This window comes from Anopheles ziemanni, chromosome 3 (genome assembly GCF_943734765.1).
Source record: "Anopheles ziemanni chromosome 3, idAnoZiCoDA_A2_x.2, whole genome shotgun sequence".
NCBI lineage: Eukaryota > Metazoa > Arthropoda > Insecta > Diptera > Culicidae > Anopheles > Anopheles ziemanni.
The window spans coordinates 91,279,470-91,300,588 of NC_080706.1; the positions used below are offsets into that span (position 1 = coordinate 91,279,470).

General features: G+C 46.1%; 3 protein-coding genes across 3 annotated transcripts; 1 reads left to right on the forward strand and 2 right to left on the reverse strand.

The window, feature by feature from the left end:
- Positions 1-205: 205 nt before the first annotated feature.
- On the reverse strand, positions 206-6,867 carry LOC131288510 (protein catecholamines up). The gene is made up of 6 exons (XM_058317652.1): positions 6,778-6,867; positions 6,595-6,732; positions 5,365-5,875; positions 1,417-1,743; positions 528-1,340; positions 206-453 (listed from the first exon to the last, which is right to left on the reverse strand). Exons 1-6 carry the CDS (start codon positions 6,865-6,867, stop codon positions 206-208), a joined length of 2,127 nt encoding a protein of 708 aa, XP_058173635.1.
- A 4,500-nt stretch (positions 6,868-11,367) lies between these two features.
- On the forward strand, positions 11,368-11,793 carry LOC131285812 (uncharacterized). Its single transcript, XM_058314667.1, has one exon. The coding sequence runs from the start codon at positions 11,368-11,370 to the stop codon at positions 11,791-11,793; it is 426 nt and encodes a 141-aa protein (XP_058170650.1).
- Positions 11,794-11,975: 182 nt separating this feature from the next.
- LOC131289267 (Y+L amino acid transporter 2) lies at positions 11,976-19,732 on the reverse strand. The gene is made up of 8 exons (XM_058318483.1): positions 19,679-19,732; positions 15,864-16,610; positions 14,420-14,638; positions 14,083-14,353; positions 13,894-14,014; positions 13,603-13,806; positions 13,377-13,526; positions 11,976-13,237 (listed from the first exon to the last, which is right to left on the reverse strand). Exons 2-8 carry the CDS (start codon positions 16,171-16,173, stop codon positions 13,001-13,003), a joined length of 1,512 nt encoding a protein of 503 aa, XP_058174466.1. The 5' UTR covers positions 16,174-16,610; positions 19,679-19,732; the 3' UTR covers positions 11,976-13,000.
- Between the last annotated feature and the right edge of the window lie 1,387 nt (positions 19,733-21,119).

A 21,119-nucleotide genomic window follows, 5' to 3' on the forward strand; every position in this document is an offset into this window, starting at 1 on the left:
ACAGTTAGTGAAGAAAGCAAGATAACGTGGTAATCGTTTAGTAGTGGTTGGTATATTTACAATTTTCGTTACAAAATACCTGTATGTTCCCTTTCACAACTCACTCGATCAAAGCCAATAAGAGTTTAAATGGTATCTATGTTTAATAAAAATACTACAGTTTCTTTATTTACACTCCCTACAAACTAAGCTATCCTACAATACTCTAATCGAATAACTTTTGTAGATTCGTTTCATTCAGTGCGATCAGCAGCATAATGCTCGCGCCCAGTGTCAACCCGACCAGTTGTATGAGGATCACTTTTACCTTCTGGTCACTTCGCGCCAGATCGTTGCGCATCTCCGGCACCAGGTCCGCTAACGCGATGTACAGGAAGGTACCGGCCGTGCCAGCGTAAATCCAGCTCACGATCGACTCGTGCATGCCCGTCAACAGCAGTCCCAGTGCCATTCCTAAAAGGTAAGTAACAAATGGCGATGTAAATAGTGGGTAAAGTCGTATCATTTCCGCTTCGTTTTCAACTTACCAATAAAGCTGAGCACTGACGAAACAATGTTGAGGAAAATGGCCCTCCTAATACTGACGCCGGTTTGCAGCAGAAGCGCAAAGTCGCCCAACTCGTGTGGCAGCTCGTGGCAGAGAATGGCAAACGAGATCGCCAGTCCGGTGACCGGATCGGCCGCGAATGCCGCCCCGATCGCAAGCCCATCGGTGATGTTGTGCAAACCATCCCCAAGCACCACCATAAAGGCGACTGCTGCCATCGGTTTGCTTTTGGTGCTCTTCTTCTCCAGCATTGCACCCTCTTCCTTGTCCTTACGGGCCGCCGATCGCGGTTCAGACATGTCCAGCTCGATATCGTCCCCACGATGAGCGGTTCCGTTGCCGGCAGTGTGTATCGGCTCGACACGATTGCTTGGCGGATGGCCCCCACCGTGCGAGTGGCCATGGTGGCTATGTCCATCTCCCCCTCGGAAGAGCGGTAGTATCATCTCGAGACTGTACATGAAGAACGCCGTCCCGAAGGCGCATAAGCATAACCACATGGCGCGTGTTTCCGCCGAGTGTCCGTCGTGATGATGATGGTCTGACCCGACAGAACCATGCTCGTGACCGTGATCGTGATCGTCGTCGTCGTCGTGTGACGAATCATCGTGTGGGAACAGCGCGTGTGGTAACAGATGCATCAGTGCATCGCCGCTCAATGTCCCCACACCGAGGGCAATCAGAAAGCGCAGTATGTCGTCGTACGCGATGGACTTTGTCAGCGGAACTATCGCCACTCCCACCAGGCCGCAAAGTGAGATGATCAGCACACAGGCGGAGGCGTATATCCAAGCTGGAAGATATTAAACACGTCCATTATTAACGAGCGTTTAATAACGATATAACGACCAAAATTGCCGCTTACGTACCTTGCGCAAATAGTTGTTTCTTCTCCCGGCGCGGGTTTGCTTCCGCCTGCAGCTTCTGTGAACAGGCTCGCTGATCGAGCTGCACTAGAAACGCCGGACAGAGGTCCTTAAACTCGGACGGTGTAATTTCAATTCGTGCGTCACCGTGGTCATGATCCTCGTCCTCATCGTCATCATCATCGTGCGCATCGTGGTGTCCCACTGGGCCGTGAGCATGCTTGTGTGCGAGGGAACGCGCTCGTCGAAAACTGTCCTGCTTGGCGGCTAGCATCGGCTCTTCCATCACCAGATGCACAATGGACCTCGGCGACAGGCAGTACGGGACATCTGTAGGAATGGATTGAAACGCTAGGTAAGATTTATAAACATGCAGTATGGTGCAACAATGTTGTCGGCGGGGACTGTAAGAAAAAAATTAAGTTGTGCTACGTGCCGGAAAGTAATAGCTTAGCTTTGGGTTATCACCACCCACCACCCCTTATCGGGGGCCATAAAATTTTGCAACACATTACGGAATGTTAGCAAAACGATCTTTTGAATTATTTTTTATCTCTTACCAAAACAACTTCCAAGTAGAATGTCAGATAAATTCTTGCCTGCAAATCGCTGGCTACCATCTTCGTTCCACGTGTTCATTTACATAACAGAATTTATTGTGCTGCTAAGTAAACCACAACACATAAAATAACCTGTTTCGACTACTGGAAGACCTCGTGTGGCCAAAAGTATGAATTCCATTGAACGTTTCCGGTTTCGTGGCGAACCGTTTTTCCAAACGCGGAAGACGCATCGCATCGTATCCTAAAAAGCACTAAATGGAACTTCCGCTCCCTCACGACGCTGCAGAGGTGTAATTTTAAATGTTTTGTAGAAGCTGCTTTTGAATCACATGCTCTCTAGTTTGGAAAAAATGTCATGAATATCTTCCCAAAATATCGAACACTTTGAATATCGCCATTGCGTACGTTTTGTCCATTTATTTTATAGCCCGAGATAGGAATGATTATCGCATATTTTGAGTCCCTTTTCTTTTTTCCTGTTTAATGTTGAAATTTTTTTCTTAATTTGTGGTTGTTTTATTCTTCATTTCCATGCCAAATATGATGGTTTTTTATAATTACATCACCATGGTTTCAATGCATGGTTATTTCGATCACAATAGCATAGCTAAAAAGCCTTTCACGATCTCTTTTTATTGGCCGTTTATGGAACAAATGTTCCAGCATTCTCCCGCAGTCTATCTCGTTGAATTAATATTTTTCTCGAGAAATTAATCATATTTTAAACAGGAAATCGAATTGATTCTGATTTACCGCAAGTGATCTTTACTTTCATCGGGAGAGCTTGGCCATGGCTTAGGCATACTAGACCTTTTTCCTTTTAAGTACGTAGATAGTCAGTCCTCTCGTACCGGGGAAAGGTTCCGTCTCGGTTGGGAGTCGAACCCACGCCGTCAAGGTGGTGAGAGCCCCAGCCAGCGCTCATGGGACGATTTTCTAACCGGCGCGACCGCTCGGCTATCGCGGAACCCCCAGTTTGGATCATTATTTCTTACCACTTCCCCATAACTCCATCACGCGGCTATATATTTTTGCATTTGCTGCAAAACGGTTCTGGCACCAAGCCGGGCGGATCTTCTCAAACCGGTCTGTCGAGATCGAACGGTAAACCCACTCGCAATCCCACTTATAGCAGATTATTATTCATCTTCTCCACCGGTGCTAGAGTGGCTAGACGAATATGTGTGTTATTCGATTTTGTTTTCCTTACAACCGCGCCATGAATGGGGTTGGTTGGAATGCTGGATGGAAGCTGTTCATAAACACATCACCTTCCTGGGGCTGGAGCCAATGTCAGTCGTGGAGGGAGATTATTCTTTTATGTCTCCATGTGATTTTGTTTATATTGTTTTCACGTTGGGATTTTGTTCGTTTCAAATTAATCACTCTGTCACGGCCTAGCGAGGAGGTGCAGCGTGACCAAAGCGTACGCGATCGCAATTACATTGAGAGACTTGAACGATAGCGTTAAAGGTTAAACAACGAGCCGGTAAACAAAACGCGATAATCAGATAAGTAGCGAGTCTTCCCAAACTGGGAGGGAAAAAACAGATAAACGGATCTCCACACTTGCGCAAATTCCTGGGCGGTTTCCATGCCGTTAACGACCATTCCGGCAATTTCCGTCAGAGTAAGCCCACGGTTAATGGAGGGATTTTTTCGTTGTCTGTAATAAAAGAACCAACTGGTTATAAAAAAAATCCCCATTCCTTGCATTCAGCGTGCAAACTCCCTCGCGGGAAGATGACACGAGATGTGCATACTAATAAGCAAACCCTTCGCTCAACTTGATTAGGGGGTGGACCGGCGTTTAACTTCATCCTAACCTAACGAAAACTTCAATGCGATGGTCATAAATGATTTAAAATTCTTTCCGCACGTTTCCCACAGGAATGCGCGCGTGCCTTTTCGCAAACTTGCGATGAGAGGGGCATAGAATCCGATCAATCTCCGAACCGGTGGCAAAGACCCTGCGGTCGGCAAATCCCGTCTAGGGTGGTCGAATCTGCATTTCTGATGCTTTCTGGTCATAATTTATCCGACCACACCGGTAATAGAAGATCGAAATACTGCTTTTTCGCATACAAGAAGCCAGAAGAAAGACAAAAAATACCCACCCGATGCCAAAAGAGAAAGCCAAAGGCCAGAAAAGAAAGCCGAATCACACCGGCCATGCAATCAGCATCAGGTTCAGTTCAGGGAAATGACGAAAACGAAACCGATCGATCTGCACGCGCATGCGTTCACTGAACCTGGAGTTGAGTTTTTGAGCTTTTGGTAAAGGTTGATGCATGCGCCAATGATCGCAGCACCCATAGGAAATGCCATTATTTCATCATCACCATCATCTGTTTATCGTCTCGGTTTTGTATTTGCCTGAGAAGGTTGTGCAAACATCACCGGTGTTGACTAATAAACATTTGCGCAGCGGATAGAGCTTAAAATATAATTAACGATATTATACGACATACGTAATCCTTTTACTTTTGTCTCATCTGCAGACTTTCTATCCGTACTTGCATCGCTCGGTGTCGGGAGTTCTGGTCCATTGTAGCAAATCTCTCGCCATAATTAAGATACCAGATCGAAATGAAGATACATTGTAACCGAAATAAAACTGCTCCAGCCTTTTCTTCAGAGCGCAACGAAATGCGCGCTAATCAAATGGGTACACATCAACCACCAAGATATGCCAGGGCACGTCGAAGAATGACACACGGCGAACCACAACAACAACCGAGAGCTGGCTTCATCCCACTCTCAACACAATTGAGTACGGGTCGCGCTTATCGGTGGTCTCACAAGACAAAAGTCCAAGCGACGCAAGAGGGGAACGCAAGGAAATCCCTTCATCTCGCCCAGCGTATGTCAACAATGATCTGGCCGCGTTTGTCAGATTAGTGAAGATCTCGTCTTCATCAAATGGCACGTTGTTGCGCGTGGGTGTACAGGAATTGCCCGAAGGAACGTCACCGGCGTTCGTGAGATAAGTAGCGTCAATTGGCAGCAGGTCCTCTTTGGCTGCGATGAACAACGTTTTCGAGCCAACAAGATTGTATGTATGCAGGACAGACACGTTACAGAACATGCCCGCTGTTTGACCTAAATAGTGCACCTCATTAAAGGTGTATCCAGTCATCCCGTGCCTGTCCGTGGAAACTGTGGAATTTGTCCTAGTTGACACACTTCGACTTGACTGCTGTTTGTACAGCTAGTCGCTGGTCTATAAAATGCACACTTCAGGGCGATACAAGATGCGTCCGGGTTCCAGGTAGGCGTCTCTAATCCGCTTCACCTAATTGCGCATCAGAGTTCCCCGCGGGGCCAAGGGAAGATGATGTGGGGTGGTCGTTCGGTCTTTTACTCTATCATATCCCCCTGCACTTACTCTTGTTGCGCGGATGACGATGCCGCGGGTCGTGCATGTCTTTGAAGATAATTTCCTGCCACACGTGGTCATCGGACGGGTTGGCCTCACGGAACGCTGTGACCGACCTCGGAGGAACCTCGGTCCGGGTGGGGGTAGTACTGCCGTCGGTGGCCGTACTGTTCCTGCTGTTCACGGTACTCGTGGGCCGTTCGTCGACCTCTGGGTGTCCGTGATTATGCTCGTGATCTTCGTCCGAATGGACGTGCTCGTAGTGCGTCGCATGGTGATGCTGGTCGCCGCTAGATGAAGAGGTGGGCGCACTGGCGAACGTTATCACCGGTGGTTCCGCTGTCGCACCGGTCTCGTGCTGGTGTGGGTGTATGCGACCCGTTGGATCTTGCTGATTCACTCCATCGAAGACGTCGTAATCTCCGAAGTCGTACCCTTCCGGACGGTGCTCCTTGAGCGTATGCGAACCAGGAAAATCCAACCCGCCCAAGCCGAGGCTGTGCATCAGATGCTCCAAACCCTGGTCGAAAAGAAAACAAAAATGGAGGATTATATGCGCTGCTATAAAGACAAAACCAGCCGACCACTGTTTACAGTTATTACGAAGATGGGTGCTGTTTTTGGAACCATAAACCATCTTGACAACATAGAGTACATGAGGACACGATGAGGTTGTGCACAACATTTTGAAATAGCTCGCACTAGTTCCGAAGTGCGTAAGAGTCGTGAGAAACGATTATGTTTACCGGTATATTAAGATGGATGTTGACCAACATTCGTCGCGACGCGTGGTGGTTGCCAAATAGAGCTAATCTTTTCTGGGCTTTTCGAGATTTCATCTCAAGTCAAAAAATGATTCATTAGTAGAAAACAGGGATAAGCTCTTGATTAAAAGGATTGCAAATTAAAGTCCTTGGGAAATGTCCTTACCTAAAAAGCAAGGCGAAGCAATTTGTAATTTAAATTTCTTAAAACATATTTAAATCAACTTGTTGAATGATTGTTTTTTAAATCGAAAATTGTTTTTAAAAGAACAGATCTTCGAACAAAACTTTTCTTCTGTTCTCCATTCCACAACCGATGGTGTCATGGTTTGCTATGTTCACCTCCTGCTACATATGTGCCTCTAAGCGAAACCGCTCCAAGCCCTAATTGTACCCTTCGCCAAGGGCAACCGCAGACAAAAATCTCCTTTCCATTTTGCCACTACTGTTGCCTGTCCCTCAAGCATCAGCTCACCTCGAAGGAGATCACTCCCTTGCTGCCGTACTTGTTGAACAGATATTTCAGAAACTTGTTCTCGCTGTCGACCGTTGCCGGCTCTGCTGCCGCTGGTGTTGGTGGTGACGATGGTTGTGCTGGCATTGACGAGGCTGTCTCCAGTCCCGGTCCCATCGTGGTGGTGGTCGTCGTGATCTGCACGTCGACGCCTGAGGCAGTTCCAGCCGCGCAGATTCCTCCGGCAACCAGCGTCAACATCACGAGCCTTAAGAATTTCGGCAACCGTGCCATGTCTCGAGCTTTCGCGCGTCCGCTTCGCCTCCCTGAATGGGTCTCACATAAATTGAACGGCAACAGGTTGCCTTGGTCGGCGTCACCACTCCTCTAGAAGGCGCTCTCAGTTGCTTGGAATGTTTCCGAAGTGCGTTTGAATTTATTTTCTTCTATCTTTTTTCCGACGTATTCGGTGTGCCACTTCACTTGTGTTTAAAGCTACGGTTTTTCCACTTCACTCTCACTGGCGATTCATTAAGTCGCTTTTTTATTTCGCACTCTTGGTGACAAACTCCCGAGGCCGTATTTGGTTGTTTAGTCCGATGTTTATCTGTGCTACCTTCAATCCTCGGACAACCGAGACGACGGAATTGTGGGAGTGGAGTGGTAGCAAGTGCTCTGCTCTCGTGCCAATCCCGTACCAAACCGTCTGGTGCTGTGGTTCTGAACGCTAGTTCCGCACGCTAGGTAAATATTTTACATACTTTTTGTTACACTTTATTTCACTTTTCCCCTCGGCTGGCGATCCGGAAGGGAGACCGTCGTAATATCGAATTGTGGACGGTTAAACGGTCGGGAGGGTGTGCGCGTGCAAAAAGGAAAAAAAATACTACCATTACACCATGTGCTCGGTTCAAACAGTTTTACCGCGCGGAATGGAACGGAAATGGCGAAAACGGTTGGCGGGCGGAATGGGAACGCAAAATACTGGCAATACTGGTACACATAAACGACCGTAACTGGCACACGGGGCGGAACACACTGCCCACAACGACACCGTTTGGGGCTTCCTCGCGTACGCGTCTATATTATTGATAAACAAATAAACTCAAATCGAGCGAGCGGACGAAATCAAAAGCTCCTCACACTTCTCAGCAACGACGACGATGGAGTTCCGGCGGCAAAGGAAAAATCAAATAAAGCCAACCGAAGCTAACAGTCGGGAGAGGCTACACCGATCCACTAGACCGATCCGGACCACACGACGCGTCCCAAGGCACCACACCACAGGAAGACGGATCGACGTTACGACCGGGCTGACAACATGATTGCTACTGTCGCATCAGGCCCCGGTCGGATTCGGTGCCATACAAGCGAGCGACACAAAAGGCAATCTCCCCCCTTCCACCGTTTGTGTGCGCGCGCGAAGACTGAGAGATTTACGCCAGCGGCCGCGACGCGACAAAAAGCGCGGCGCGCGGATTCCTCACAGCCGGTGGGGCAGTGGTAGGGCTCCGTTAAAGGGCACACCTGTGGGAGCGGAACGGCACCATTGTGTGACATTCAGCTCGGGAGGAAGCCGGGGCGGGCGGCCACTCGGGATCTCTTGTGGTGCCAGATCAGCATCCGATGCCGTCCACCAAAAAGAGTGAGAGAGCTTCTCGCGATCGCGGAGAGCTTTGCAAGCTCGATTGTTCCCAACGCGCACAGGTATCCATTGGCAACGCGCGACCAAATCTCCGTGGTTCGTTGATTTCTGCGAGCGTGCGAGTGAGTGACCGCGTGATGCTGCACAGTGGAGCAGCGCTATAGGTTTCCTGGTTACGGATCCTCACGGTCACTAGATGGAATTATTGGTTCGCGTAATACTCACACCGGTTGCCGTTGGAAGGGAACGAACACTGCTTTGGGCTTTTTGATCAACTTTCCAGCGCGATGGAGCTGCTGTTGCAGAAAAAAAACGAACCCCTTTTTTGGTTGTGAAATTATGTTCGATACTTGAAACAGAGTTTTGCTGTAATTTAATCACCGATTCGTTGATCAGCTACCATAATTTTATCGCGCCTTTTTTTTCTTTATAAAGTCATGCGTCGCAATGTGAGTTTTCTCTTTTCCATCATGACACAACACCGCGAGACGCACAATTAACGTAATCGTAGCATCTGATGAGTTGAAATGATATGGAAAAGCAGGGTATTTTTATTTATTAATTTGAAAATTAGGCTACCGGTTGAGTGATATGACATAAAAAAACACTGACGTTAAAAATTGTTTATAAAATTAGACAAAAAAAAATATTACAAAAGAACATACTAAAGAAAAAAAATAAATAATTTGCACACTCTTTTAACAACAATACTAATAGGCAATTTTGGTTTTCCAACAAAAGAAGTGCCGACGGAATGCACGAGGCCGGTTAAACGATGCACTCAACTGAGGCGCTATTCAGAGGCGAGGTAGATATTTACGTGGCACTGAAACCTCCAAACCAGCGTAATTTCTTGCCGGTTGATTTACATCTAAACAACTGAATTCTCGGAACCCACTAGGAAAAGATCCGGCTCACTGTTCCCAGTAGTATTACATGTCCAACACCATTGCGAATGCAATTCCAAAGAAGATAATACTACTACTAAATGTTCAATTGGTGATACTAAAACAACTACAAACAATCTCAGTTGTATCAGAAATTGTAGAAAGGTGAGCTTAAGTTATCTCGTGGTACTAATACCGCCACTGGTGGCAGCTTCCGAGTCGAGATAACGCCTTTCAGTCAGTCACCGGACTTTCGGAGGTGAAGGTTTCGTTGTTATTCAATTGCTTTCCCGTGGCTGAAACCGGACCGGATCATTTTGTTGTCGGACTGTTGCGCGCGGCTAAGCTTTGGAAGGGTTGAAGGATTTCAAGATGGAAGCTTGATTCATGGTCGTCGTTGTCGTCGGCGGCGGCAGAAGAGTTGCGAGTTTGCAACGGATTGGCACGAGCATGATCCGCGCACCGTGACTCAGGATTCGCCGGAAGTTTCTCACGCTCCTCGTTGCCGCCCCTTGCATAAGTGGAGCAATTACGGTGCTCAAGAGAGTGGCCGCCCGGCGTTCGTGACACTGAACATGAAAATTGCGGTGAAGGTTGATTGCCGGGCGTTAGTCAGCAAACTCCCCTGCTCTTGCAAAGATTACCACCAGTTCGTTAGCCGTCCTGAAGAAACGTTGCGGTTCCACCGGGCTTGCAATCCTTTCCGTTTACCGTCACTGGACAACGAACGGTAGGCGCGAAAGGGGTGTGATTTGATTAAGGCAATTTGATATCGTTTTATGAATTCTCTCCCGACGCGCCATGGAGGACGGGCACGCGCAAATCGCGCCCGGTGACGTATGCACGCACATTTTATCATCGATCGTTTCTTGTGGCACCCTTTATTCACGCTGCACGGCGTACCGGAGCGAGGGCATGCTGGACACAAAGAAAATTAATATGTACCTCCAACAGCGTCCGGCTGACCAAAAATAAAAAAACGACTCACCAGAAGATCGATCTGCTATAAACTTATTAATGAAATCCTAAACTTAATCAGGGGTCGCCAAATTCCAGCTGGCGAGAATGCCTATAGCAACTGAAAGTACAAAAAAGATGGTTGTAGTCAAATTGTGTTTACAATAGAAAAGATTGGTGAAATTAAAATAAATTTTCCAAATTTAGCAGTTTAATACTGAAGCTACTAAAATTGGCAGGAAACCTATTTTCTTTGTTTAAAATTAGTAAACTGATTTAAGTTAGTTTCTTTTCGCTTATACCTGAAGTTCTGATATCGCAAGCATGAAATTTGCCCTAAATCTTCAAAAACGTGTACCGACCCCTGGCATTAGGAGCCTGCTTCACTTTAAGGGGTAAATCCACTCTATGCCATAAAGCCATAAAGCCTACTATTTAACCCTGGAAAATAATTCACCTTATTCTCGTTACAATCCGCATTTATTCGCGACAATCCGCATTTTTTGTCGCCGGCCACGCGCATACAACAAAGTTGTGGAATAACAAACGTCCAACGGTCACAATGTGCGGTTCCCGCCCGGGGGTTGGTTTCGCCCGGTTGGAACGCCCGGAATGGTGGTGTGGCAGCAGGCGTGAATACCAACCAATCTCGCGTGCCCCGGATGGATTCAATTAGTATTCGTACGGTGGTGGTGCCACTGTACCGGTTCTGCGCAGGCGACAGAATAGTCCCTGCATAAATCTGACACTGGACGGGCCCCGGGCAGATTGATGCTGAGTTAATTATGGTTCGATGGTACGAATTCGCACCGTGGACGTTGCATTATTACAAATTAGTGACGCAGATACAGTTTGTGACTTCACAATTATAATGCTGATCACAAAGGTGGCATTTCAAAATTGGATTAAATTCCGTTTATTTTCGGCTTTAAAAATTTGTTTAGCGTGAATCGTTTAAAAAAATAGGAAGAAATTTGAATGTGCCCTAAACATGCAATTAAGTATATTTTTCATTTTATGGAGGAACGGTTGCAAAGAAAGCTGAAGGTAGCTGTTACTTAACTTAGAAACCAACGACACTCAAGTTATTCTTATCGGTAATATCGACCCGATAAGCATTCAATTCCTGATTGCCACGAGATTTATTCAATTGTGGTAGTACATACAGACAAAGAAATCGCGATTGCAACCTAGCTTCTAGTACGGTAACAGGTACTGCATGAATTATTTGTTAAAGAACACTCCCTGAAGGTGCAACGCGCTCCGTCTTTTTGAGTTCTTTCCCTCCGTTGACCGTGATGGAAAATGGAAAAGAGTTACACCATCTCCAAAATGGTGCAGTACGAGCACACGTGGATCATCGAGCCCAGTTTGCTGGAGCCACACTGTCCCCGGTGTGAAGTTGTGACCGGTCCTGCAAAGTGGGAGATTAACGGTTGTTTGGGTGAAAGTCAGGGAACACCCGGTTGTACCAGCTGCAGTGGCCCCTATGTGCAGCTGGTGACTAACCAAGCCCAGGCTGCCATGATAGGGATCCGTGAAGAAGGATTCGATCGGAAGATCTACCTTCCGTGCGATCAGTACTCTCTACAGTCGGATCAAAAGTTACCCTTAATAGTGATGGATGCGTCGAGTGTTAGCTGCACAGGTCGGAAAAAACGACGAAAAATAGTGAGCACATTTTCTATGTACGTTAACATTTCCGTGGACCCGAAGGAGGTCAAAAGTTAACCCGAACGGTGGCGTGTTCCTTTGCAAAACTAATACTATTTTTAACGTTACATGGGGTACCTCTTTTACGTATTTATTTCAACTGCTAATAAATTGTTCAAAAGTGTTTAACTGATAACATAGTTTTGTCATCGAGTTCCACTTCATATTTCTCACTCTATCAACTGTTGCCCGATAACGAATGCATTAAACGATGGTTTATTATAAGAAGTAAATTACAAATCACTTACAGTCGAAAAATATTCTTAAAAAAATCCCCTGTTTCAAAATAGTGGACGACAGTCTTCGAAACGCTCGCACTGTGTGGTTCTGCTGTGTTGCACGAGGGTGGTGCATATACTTGGCTTTTGTTTGTAATGTCTCACTCCTTTCCCCTATCTGGTTTTCCAATTGTCTAGCTAAGATTCCTGTTGAGCTTTTTAATAGCGTATTACAAAAGCGTTAGCGATACAGCCTGTAACAATCAGGCAACACTTATTTTCTTCCTCATACATTGTGCAGCCCTACGGTGACTTTTGTGCCTGCGCTCCCGTCGTTTTGTTTTCTGTTCACTTTACTTAATAGTTATGAAATCTTCACACGAAACTGTCGTCTCCCATACCTGACTCACTTATGCTATGCTTGAGAGCTTTAACGCGCGGAGAAGCGTTTTTAACAAGGCCTTAATTGGTCACACAGGTTGTCGGTTTTGTTTGCCCTACACTGTGCCTATAGTATTTCGCTTTAAGCATAAAGCTACCCTTCCACGTTAACGCACTAGAATCTAGCTTTATGATTTCATGCCCTCCCCACGGAATACGGAGATACTGAGTTTATGTACAGTGGTTCAGTGGTGATATGTTGACAAAACGGCAGCGAAATGGATGAGATTTTTTAAACGCTCAGAGCAAACGATACCTTGTCTCGAGCGTTGGACAAATAATGTGGTTCCGCAGGGATGGATTGCAACGCTGTTGCTGCTGGACACAGAATTTGCCGACATTTGGTGATGCATTTACGATCAAAATTTAACCGAAACCGACTTAAATCCAAAGATCAAACTTTTCCCACTAGAGAGCACTGATTTTGGTAAAAAACGGCGGGTTAAACTTTTAAGTATGTGGTGTATGCAATTATCCACACCTCGGCAGACGAGTTCTGTAACCAATATAGGCAAACAAATTCCAATCCATCCCCTGCGACTGACCGTTGGAAGCAAAACACATCTCTAGTCGATCTTCTCGCTGTTCGGCATGCACAGGAACAATTTGCAGCAGAATGTGTTGAACGCTTGCGATTTCTGCGTCAACCAGCTCCAGGGTTTGCCAATGGTGATGTAGTACACGGGAATGCCCAGAAGTATGACCAGCGTGCCAATGCCAACCTCCATCGGTGACTCAAACACGGAGAATATGACCAAAAATCCGGCCGTCAGCAGAAATACGATGGGTGCTACCAGGGAAACCTAAAATAGATAGAAGAACATTGTTCAATGAAATTTCCCTTAGATTAAACTTCAAACTGGTTCAACAGGGTAATATACTATTGAAAACCGTGTTCACCATTGAAAAACATTTTCACGGTGCATTAAAGCCAATACTAACCTTAATGGGTCGATGTTGATCGGGCGCCGTCTGTCGTAAGCGGAGCAAACCGGCCACCGAGATGAAGATGAACAGAATCTCCACGTAGCTCACGTAGTTGATAATCGCAAACACGTCCCGGATGAACAGGAGAATTAACGTAAGGGCACACTGTCGAAGGAAGAAAGTGAGAAAACCGGTCAGAATGATTGAATTTCGACATCTTTTTTCTCTTATTCGAAAGTACCAGAAACAGCAGCGAAGGGATTGGCGTGAGACAATTGATGTTAATCAGCGAAAGTGCCGCTGGCAGGTGTCCATTTCGGGCCCCGACGAAAAACAGTCGTGACGAGGCGAAGATGGCACCGTTCAGAGAGCCGAAGGTGGAACAAGCGACAAACAGTGGCATCGTCCAGGCCATGAAGCTGAGCATCTTTTCCGCGAATGTCACCTGGAATGCAATAGGTTGGAAATCAAGTTGTCACTGATTGCTATGCCTACTGTGGCGTACAGCATATCGCCACTGCTTACTACTTACCGCAACGGCTTGAGATGAAAGCATCTCGTCGGGAGGCAACACGGCAAAGTAAGCGATGTTCGTAACCACGTAGATGATCGTAACGACGGGCATGCTGATGCAGATCGCTCGTGGAAGATTTCTGAGCAGGAAAGAATAGGAAACAAATTATCGAAATTCATACTCTTCCTGGGACATTTCTTCCCCTACCGGTAAGGATCTTTCAGTTCTTCGGTGACAAAGTTGAGATAGTTCCAGCCGGAGTACGAAAACAACCCGTTGTAGAACGCAACCGCGATGAATCCTGGCTGCAGCTTCGAATTGGCAAAGGGCGTTTCCAGTAGTTCCGTGTTGCCACTCATCAGATGCCACGCACCAGCGCCGGTGATAACCAGCAACGCCAGCACCTTCATGCCGGTGAACGTCTCCGTAACTCGGGTGACCCATTTCACGTTACGACAATTGATGGCGGTAAGCAAGCCTACCAAAAAGAAGGAAAACTTTTGCATTAAAGTATCCTTCATGAGGATAGTTGAATCGGTCTTACATGTGATAATGGCGGCGAGCAGACGAACCGACTCATACGGTGGCTCGCAGGTGGGCCACAGTGGCTGCAGCAAATACTGCGCGAACGTGATCGCCGTAATGGCGTTGCCAGCGGGGACGAGGATCAGCAGGGCTACCCAGAGGTACAGAAATGCCGGTAGCGGCCCAAACGCTTCCCCAATGTACGCGTAATCTCCACCCGACTTGGGAATCATCGTTCCTGCGAAAAGGAAAAGAAAGAAAGGAAAACATTAAAGAAACTGCACAATGTGATGCGCGAAAGGCTGCAGAAGGGGCAGATAAAAACCGGTTCCTGGAGGATGATTTAAAGCATGCTTTTCTTTTCGGCACTCCGGTGAAGGATTGCAGTTGAATTTGGAGGTTTGCTAAAAAGGAAGAGGTTATTGTATGCTTTTCGTTTTCTGTTCCTTTTCGAATGGACCTACTAGCGAGACGTTTCGCAGCATGATGTCTCGAAAAAGGTACAAAATTCCCGAACATGGTAAAAGAGGAACAAGTAATTTTTGGCATTTTTGCACGCAATTTTGCTCATCTGAATTTATCGTTCCGAGACAAAGTTATTGGAATAGCGTTTGTCGAAGAGGAATTTAAATGATCTTTATAACGCATAATTTATAAGATTTCTATGAACTCAGTGGGTTGTCCTATGCCGAGATTTAAGTAGGTTTTAGTGTGTTTTATATAAGCAACATAACACTAACAACACTAACATTGTATAAATGAAATTGAAAAGCTATTTTTTATTTTCCAAGAAATTTATGTAAGAATTTCCTCACTCAAGAGATTGTTTCATTTGTACACTCCGTTCTTTTCCTTATGACAAATAAATTTTCCCAGAAGCCTTATCTCCGGTGGGATTTTAATGCCATAAAACTGTTGGTTATATGAATGGTTCTAGCAGGAGGACATGTGTTATCGGACGATGGGTTATGACCAACTTATTTACGAACTTTATTCAACTTCGTTCAGGGCCACCACGCATAGAGATTTAGTAGCGCAATATGAATGGTAGCAATTGAACCGGAAACAAACAAAAAACAAGTACCACAACCAAGTTCCGGTTTCGGAACTGATAACATGTGAGTTTGACATGTGGCGTAGGACTCTGATTTGAAAGCAACAAATATCACATATTTCATCATTTTTTCTTCCCCCCTTCGTTGAAGATAAGGGCGTATTTTTTTTTCTAATTACATAATTTTATCTATACCATTTGCCTCTCTCTTTTGGCATGTTTTTTTTAGCATTGAAGATTATTATCGTACATGGGGGTTTTGATACACGAAGCCTATTTCATGGCCATTTGGCGCCACCTAGGAAATGTATGTGAGCATGTGGCGATTGTAATTTGCTTTCACTCGCTGAAAGAAAACATGGAATGCTTCCTGGAACTGATTGTCACAGCTTAGCTTGGCGCTACTTACCGAGTTCGGCGTAACATAGTGCACCGACCATACTGAGCACCCCGGACAGTATCCACACGATGATGGCCTGCCCAATGGAGCCCGAGTACAGCAGGACGCCCTTGGGAGAGACGAAAATGCCGGCCCCAACGATGACACCGACAATGATCGCGACGCCATCCATCAGGCCCAGCTCCTTCTTCATTTTAATCCCGCCACTACTGCTGTCCCCTCCATCGGCTGAGGTTCCTTCGACGGCCTTGCCCTCATCGCTTTCCCGCCGGAAGCCCTGCTGGGCTGGCCGGATCTCCACGTCACCAACTTTCGCCATCACTGTTCCGTACCAATATTACTTCTCCTGGGATACTAGCACAAACTGCACACACTGGCACTTCAGTTTATTGTCGTTGTCAGCTGGCGCCGTTCACTACGTCGTGTACGTGTTGTTTTACACTAAAATACACCGGGCACAGTAATTGAGCAAATGCGGAAGGCACCACGTAGCAGTCACTTAGTATAAAGGCACCGAGGCAGCCGGAACCGTCGATAAATGCACACTATTAGCCATTAACTGACAACTATCAGCGTGTTTCTATTGAGCAGATGTAAAGTTTCTATGATCGTCGCTGCCATTGCTGCCGGTCGTCGTCGGCCGAGTTGAACGATCGTGTTGGTGGTAACACCCAAAAATAAAAACTGCGGCGATCCGACGTTGCACCTGCAAGTACTCTGCTGCTGATGTAATATTCAGTTTTAAGTGTTCACAGGCTAAAAAGAGAGAGAGTGAGATAGCGAATGAATAGATAAACTCGATAAGAAAAACCGGGCTAAACAAACACCGACGCAGTTGCGTGGGATTAGAACAAATTAGGCACAACACGCATGTGATGGAGCAATAATATCACATCGAACCCCCGGTATAACCCAAATCCCATCGCCAAAAACGAGTCCACCATGTGGTCTCAGCAGTGAATTGGAGAGAAAATGGAAAACATATTGCAAATAGGAAAAAGCGACCAGTCGAGATTTGGAGCGAAGGCAACTGAAAAACGTGGTTACTTCTTCCCGATCGGGTCATGCCGTCGTTCTACTGATCCGTTCGAAGACCCCGAAACGAGGGCTAGGCAAAAAGCCCGAAACGATCCGTGTCGGGCCGGCAGATGAATCGAATTGGTAGCGTGATCATCACGCACACGATCGACGTCAAACAAGTGGATTGATAAGCGAAGCGGATACGGTTCAAAACCTGAACGGCTGGGCCAAAAAATTGGTTCGGGAGAAAAAAAAGGTATAATGGTACGATGGTACAGAGGTTCATGTTTACAGCCACAAAAAAAAAATCTAAAAAAAAAACAAAAAGCTCAGATGGACAAGAAAACCAACGACCAACGAGTCCCAAATCCCGCGATCTGCACCAGTGATCAACGCTCATGAATGGAGCTGCAAGAAGAAGGAGCAAATAAACCACCGCGGATAGGAAGGGAAACGTCTGCTTCGAAACAACACGCTGTAGCTGCATTATCGCGGCTCGCTTGACCTACGCCGGCTCCCCCCAGGGACCCCAAGCAAACACAATCTGTGACCGCTTTCCGGCAGCGCGGAAGTGCGATCGTCGGCGTAAGTACGAGTGTCGAGCTCTCCTCCACTAATGTGACATCAGTTTTGGGTGGACACGAATAAGGTTTCACATAAACAAAATTTATGCAAGTACACACACTCACACAATGCTGACAGAAGTGCTTGTTGAGCAGATTCTACATTATGCCATGCGTTGGCACGAGGGAATTAGTGTTTTCATTAACGGTAAAATTTATTATTATGCCAGACAGGAATGTGCGATTCTCTGTACCGGAAGCATGCACGAGGATGGAATGTTTTGGAATTTTAAATTCCAAAATATAAAACGATGAGCACGCAACGTTGAGCAACAAATGCTATCCTGAATTGGCCGGGCACTTCACATGCAACACGTGTTTGGCCCTAAGGCACCTGCAGGAAAATGGATTACCCAATTTTGATTATTATTTGTTTGTTTTTGGAATATATAAAACATCAGAACATCCCGAATTCCATATGCCCTTGGCCTGAGCTCAAGCTTTACCACGTCGTACCTAAGACGTAGAACATTGCTTAATACTCGACCAGCCACCGGTCGCGCCAAGCACATAAAGCCCCAAGAAATCATGACAAAATAACCACACAAACGCCATCCATTAGGCGGGATAATTCAATCAAAATCACATCCACTTGTGACCACACAATAAATCATCCATGCCTTTCATCCTCGTACGTGTGTGCGATTTGCACATGGTGCTCCGGGACCTCTCGGAGTTTTGGTACGTAGAGTCAACAGGGACACCCATTTGAGAAATCTAGCCGGACAGATTATACCCTCCAACGCGACACCTCTGGTGGACGGGATCCGTGCTTTGGAGGTGCAAGGGCTCGGCGAAATGGACCAAGAAGCAGTGTTGGCAACGTCATGGTCTCCAACGCGCAATTCCTTTTATAGAAATTGCCTGCCTCCATACTTGGACCAGAAATGTGTGAATATCCAAGCAGCCTGCTCTGCGGTTTCTTAAGCTTTAATCTAGTTAGAATAGGAGGCTGTGAAGATGAATTGGACCGAAATATCTCCTCTTTCAAACGCAATTGCCGCTCTGCTAGAGCCGCGTGGAGAAGGGCGCAATCTGACGTGTACCGAAAATACCTTCCTCCAAACCTACCGCCCACTACCACCCCCTCTGCTCCAATGATCAACGATAGGAGGATGGCGCAAAGTGCGATTTTGCTAGGGCACCGGACGAAATCGATGAAACGGAACCTCCGTAGCCGAGCACTACTGGCACTGTGCGAACGTATAGCAACGCTGTTTCCTACCCTATACACGTACCCACTTCAATCTATTAGTGGAGCAAATGGGACTTGATTAGAAGACACGGTGTTCACATCGCGGTGTCGTCCCAAACCGGGACGGAGGATGTTGACGACGGAATTCGGAACGCACATGCCGTAGTCCGTTAGCTCTAACCGGGTTTTATAGAACACCTTTGGTACGGATATTGCGGACCAGGATCATTTCGTAGTACGTTAACTCTAACCGGGTTTAGAGAACACCTTTGGTACGGATATTGCGGACGAGGATCATGTCGTCATCAACAGGTAAACACTCTGAACGCAAGGGAAGAATGTCGGCTGTACGCTTTCGCGCAGTACTTCGTTTGCATAAACTTTTACCCCTTTGAACTTCAAGTGTACCCTCTCTCCGCATTTGCCGTTAGGTATGAATCAGATTTCAGAAAAATCGATTCTGAAACTGCTCCTCGATTGGTTCCAGAGCTGTTGCAGTTACGCTGTGTGTGATTTTACCATGGTTTTTCGAGGGGATTTTTTCTGAAAGGCATCTCCAACGAAGCATCTGATATTGCATCATCCTAAATTAAACAACCAACGACTCAGAACAAGTCAGAATAAATATAAAACCTAGATCTGGTATTTGCTTTATGATTCTTTTGCAATGAAATCACGTCTGAAGAACATAACTACCGATATTGTTAAGATAAAAAAGATAAGGAGACAGCCAACATGCTTTGCACTCTACTATGATTGCTTTCCACCGCGTCGCGGCCTACTTCTTTTGGAGAACTACAGAGAATTTCAATCGCTCCACGTGGAGGTAGACAAAAAAAAATATCACCAACGCCAACTACTCCACGATGCACTGACGGTGTGCAATATGTAACTACCAACTTTTCCTCCAATCGATTGCAGTCCCATCCACGTGGATCAAGACGAAAGGGGGATTTCACTTTATTTTTCTCTGTGCAAATTTTTACCATGCGTTGTTGTATGGTGTTTATCCGTCGCTTGTTGCAGCTGTGGCAACCAACAGTGGGGGGGGGGGAGCAGTTTGTTTTTCGCTTCACCCTTTCGCGCTCCTGTTGCCCGCCGGCTACACTGTTTCCTAGCGGTCTTGTTATTCCAACGACGTTAGCGAAAGGCACGGTTCTTGGAAAAAAGTGCTAACGTTTATGTTAGTTAGCGCAGTCTACAGAAAAAAAGCCCCTCAATGAACACACATGTCTGGGCACGACATCAATGGAACGAAACGCCGGAACTAAAGCGAACCCGCTAGTACGGTGCGGTACGGGAACGCGCGGTAGAACTCATTCTCGAAACCGGAACAAACTAAATGGTAGCGACCGGTCGGACCGCATAACCGGGGAACTAAAAAACGTGCGTCCTTTCCACACTCGCGGCGTACAACGACTCCTAACGAACGCCGGCAGTTTGCTTGTCTGAACCATTTTACTGCACATGTGGCTCGATACTAATGTTGTGTGCGTGAAGCATGCGCCTTCACATAAAAAATATGTTGATTATGCTGCCGTCTTTGTCGTCGTTCGGTGCGCGTTGCGAGACTACAGTAAATTTCAGTTAATGCCAAAATGGCAAAAGAAATCATGATTTTGGTTTCATCGGAATTGTACCAGAAATAATAACATAGTTGCAAAAAGACCGATACAAATTTACTGCTATTTAGAAATTACTTTTATGATATGCAAAGAAATGCCGTTTATGTTTTGTGATGTGAGTTTTGAAATGAAATATACTGTAAATGATGCACCAGAGCGAGAAAGCACTAGCGGAGCAACATAATCATGCTAAGAGACCAAGCTGTGAAAGGGCAAGAGAGAGAGAGAGAGAGAGAGAGAGAGAGCAATAGTCGGAAAACGAAAGGACTCTTTTCCCGCTCTAGACGCAAAAGAGACAGAGCTAAGATGCACCGGAGTGCATCGATCTCCGAGCATCACATTATGTTAAATATTTTGGAGAAACAAAAAGTTTGCCAAAGATCATACCTGAAATATATTTCAATCCAGGTGTTAGTTGTCTGTTGTCGGTTTTCTCCAGCACACTCCATGAACGGTTTTGTTTTCTAACTGAAAATTCGAAATTGTATCTTTATTTTAACTTTTTTCGTTTTATGTAGAACGGTATGATTTAATTACAAACTCCGAATATGATTTGATTTAACGAACAGTGCCACGTGGTTGATCACTTTATCATTTCCATGGTTCCTTGACATGATTGTATTTAGCCAAATCTGGAAAGAGAAGAATTACGAACCTTAATCATGATAATTCATATTTTCCTTTCAGAACAGTACGGAAAGCTTACAATAAAGCAGAACCCAAGAGAGCGGCTCCTGCTGCTGCTGGCCGTATGATCTGCTGTGCGAGAGTTCCTGTCCCAGTCAAAGATGTCAGTCCCAGA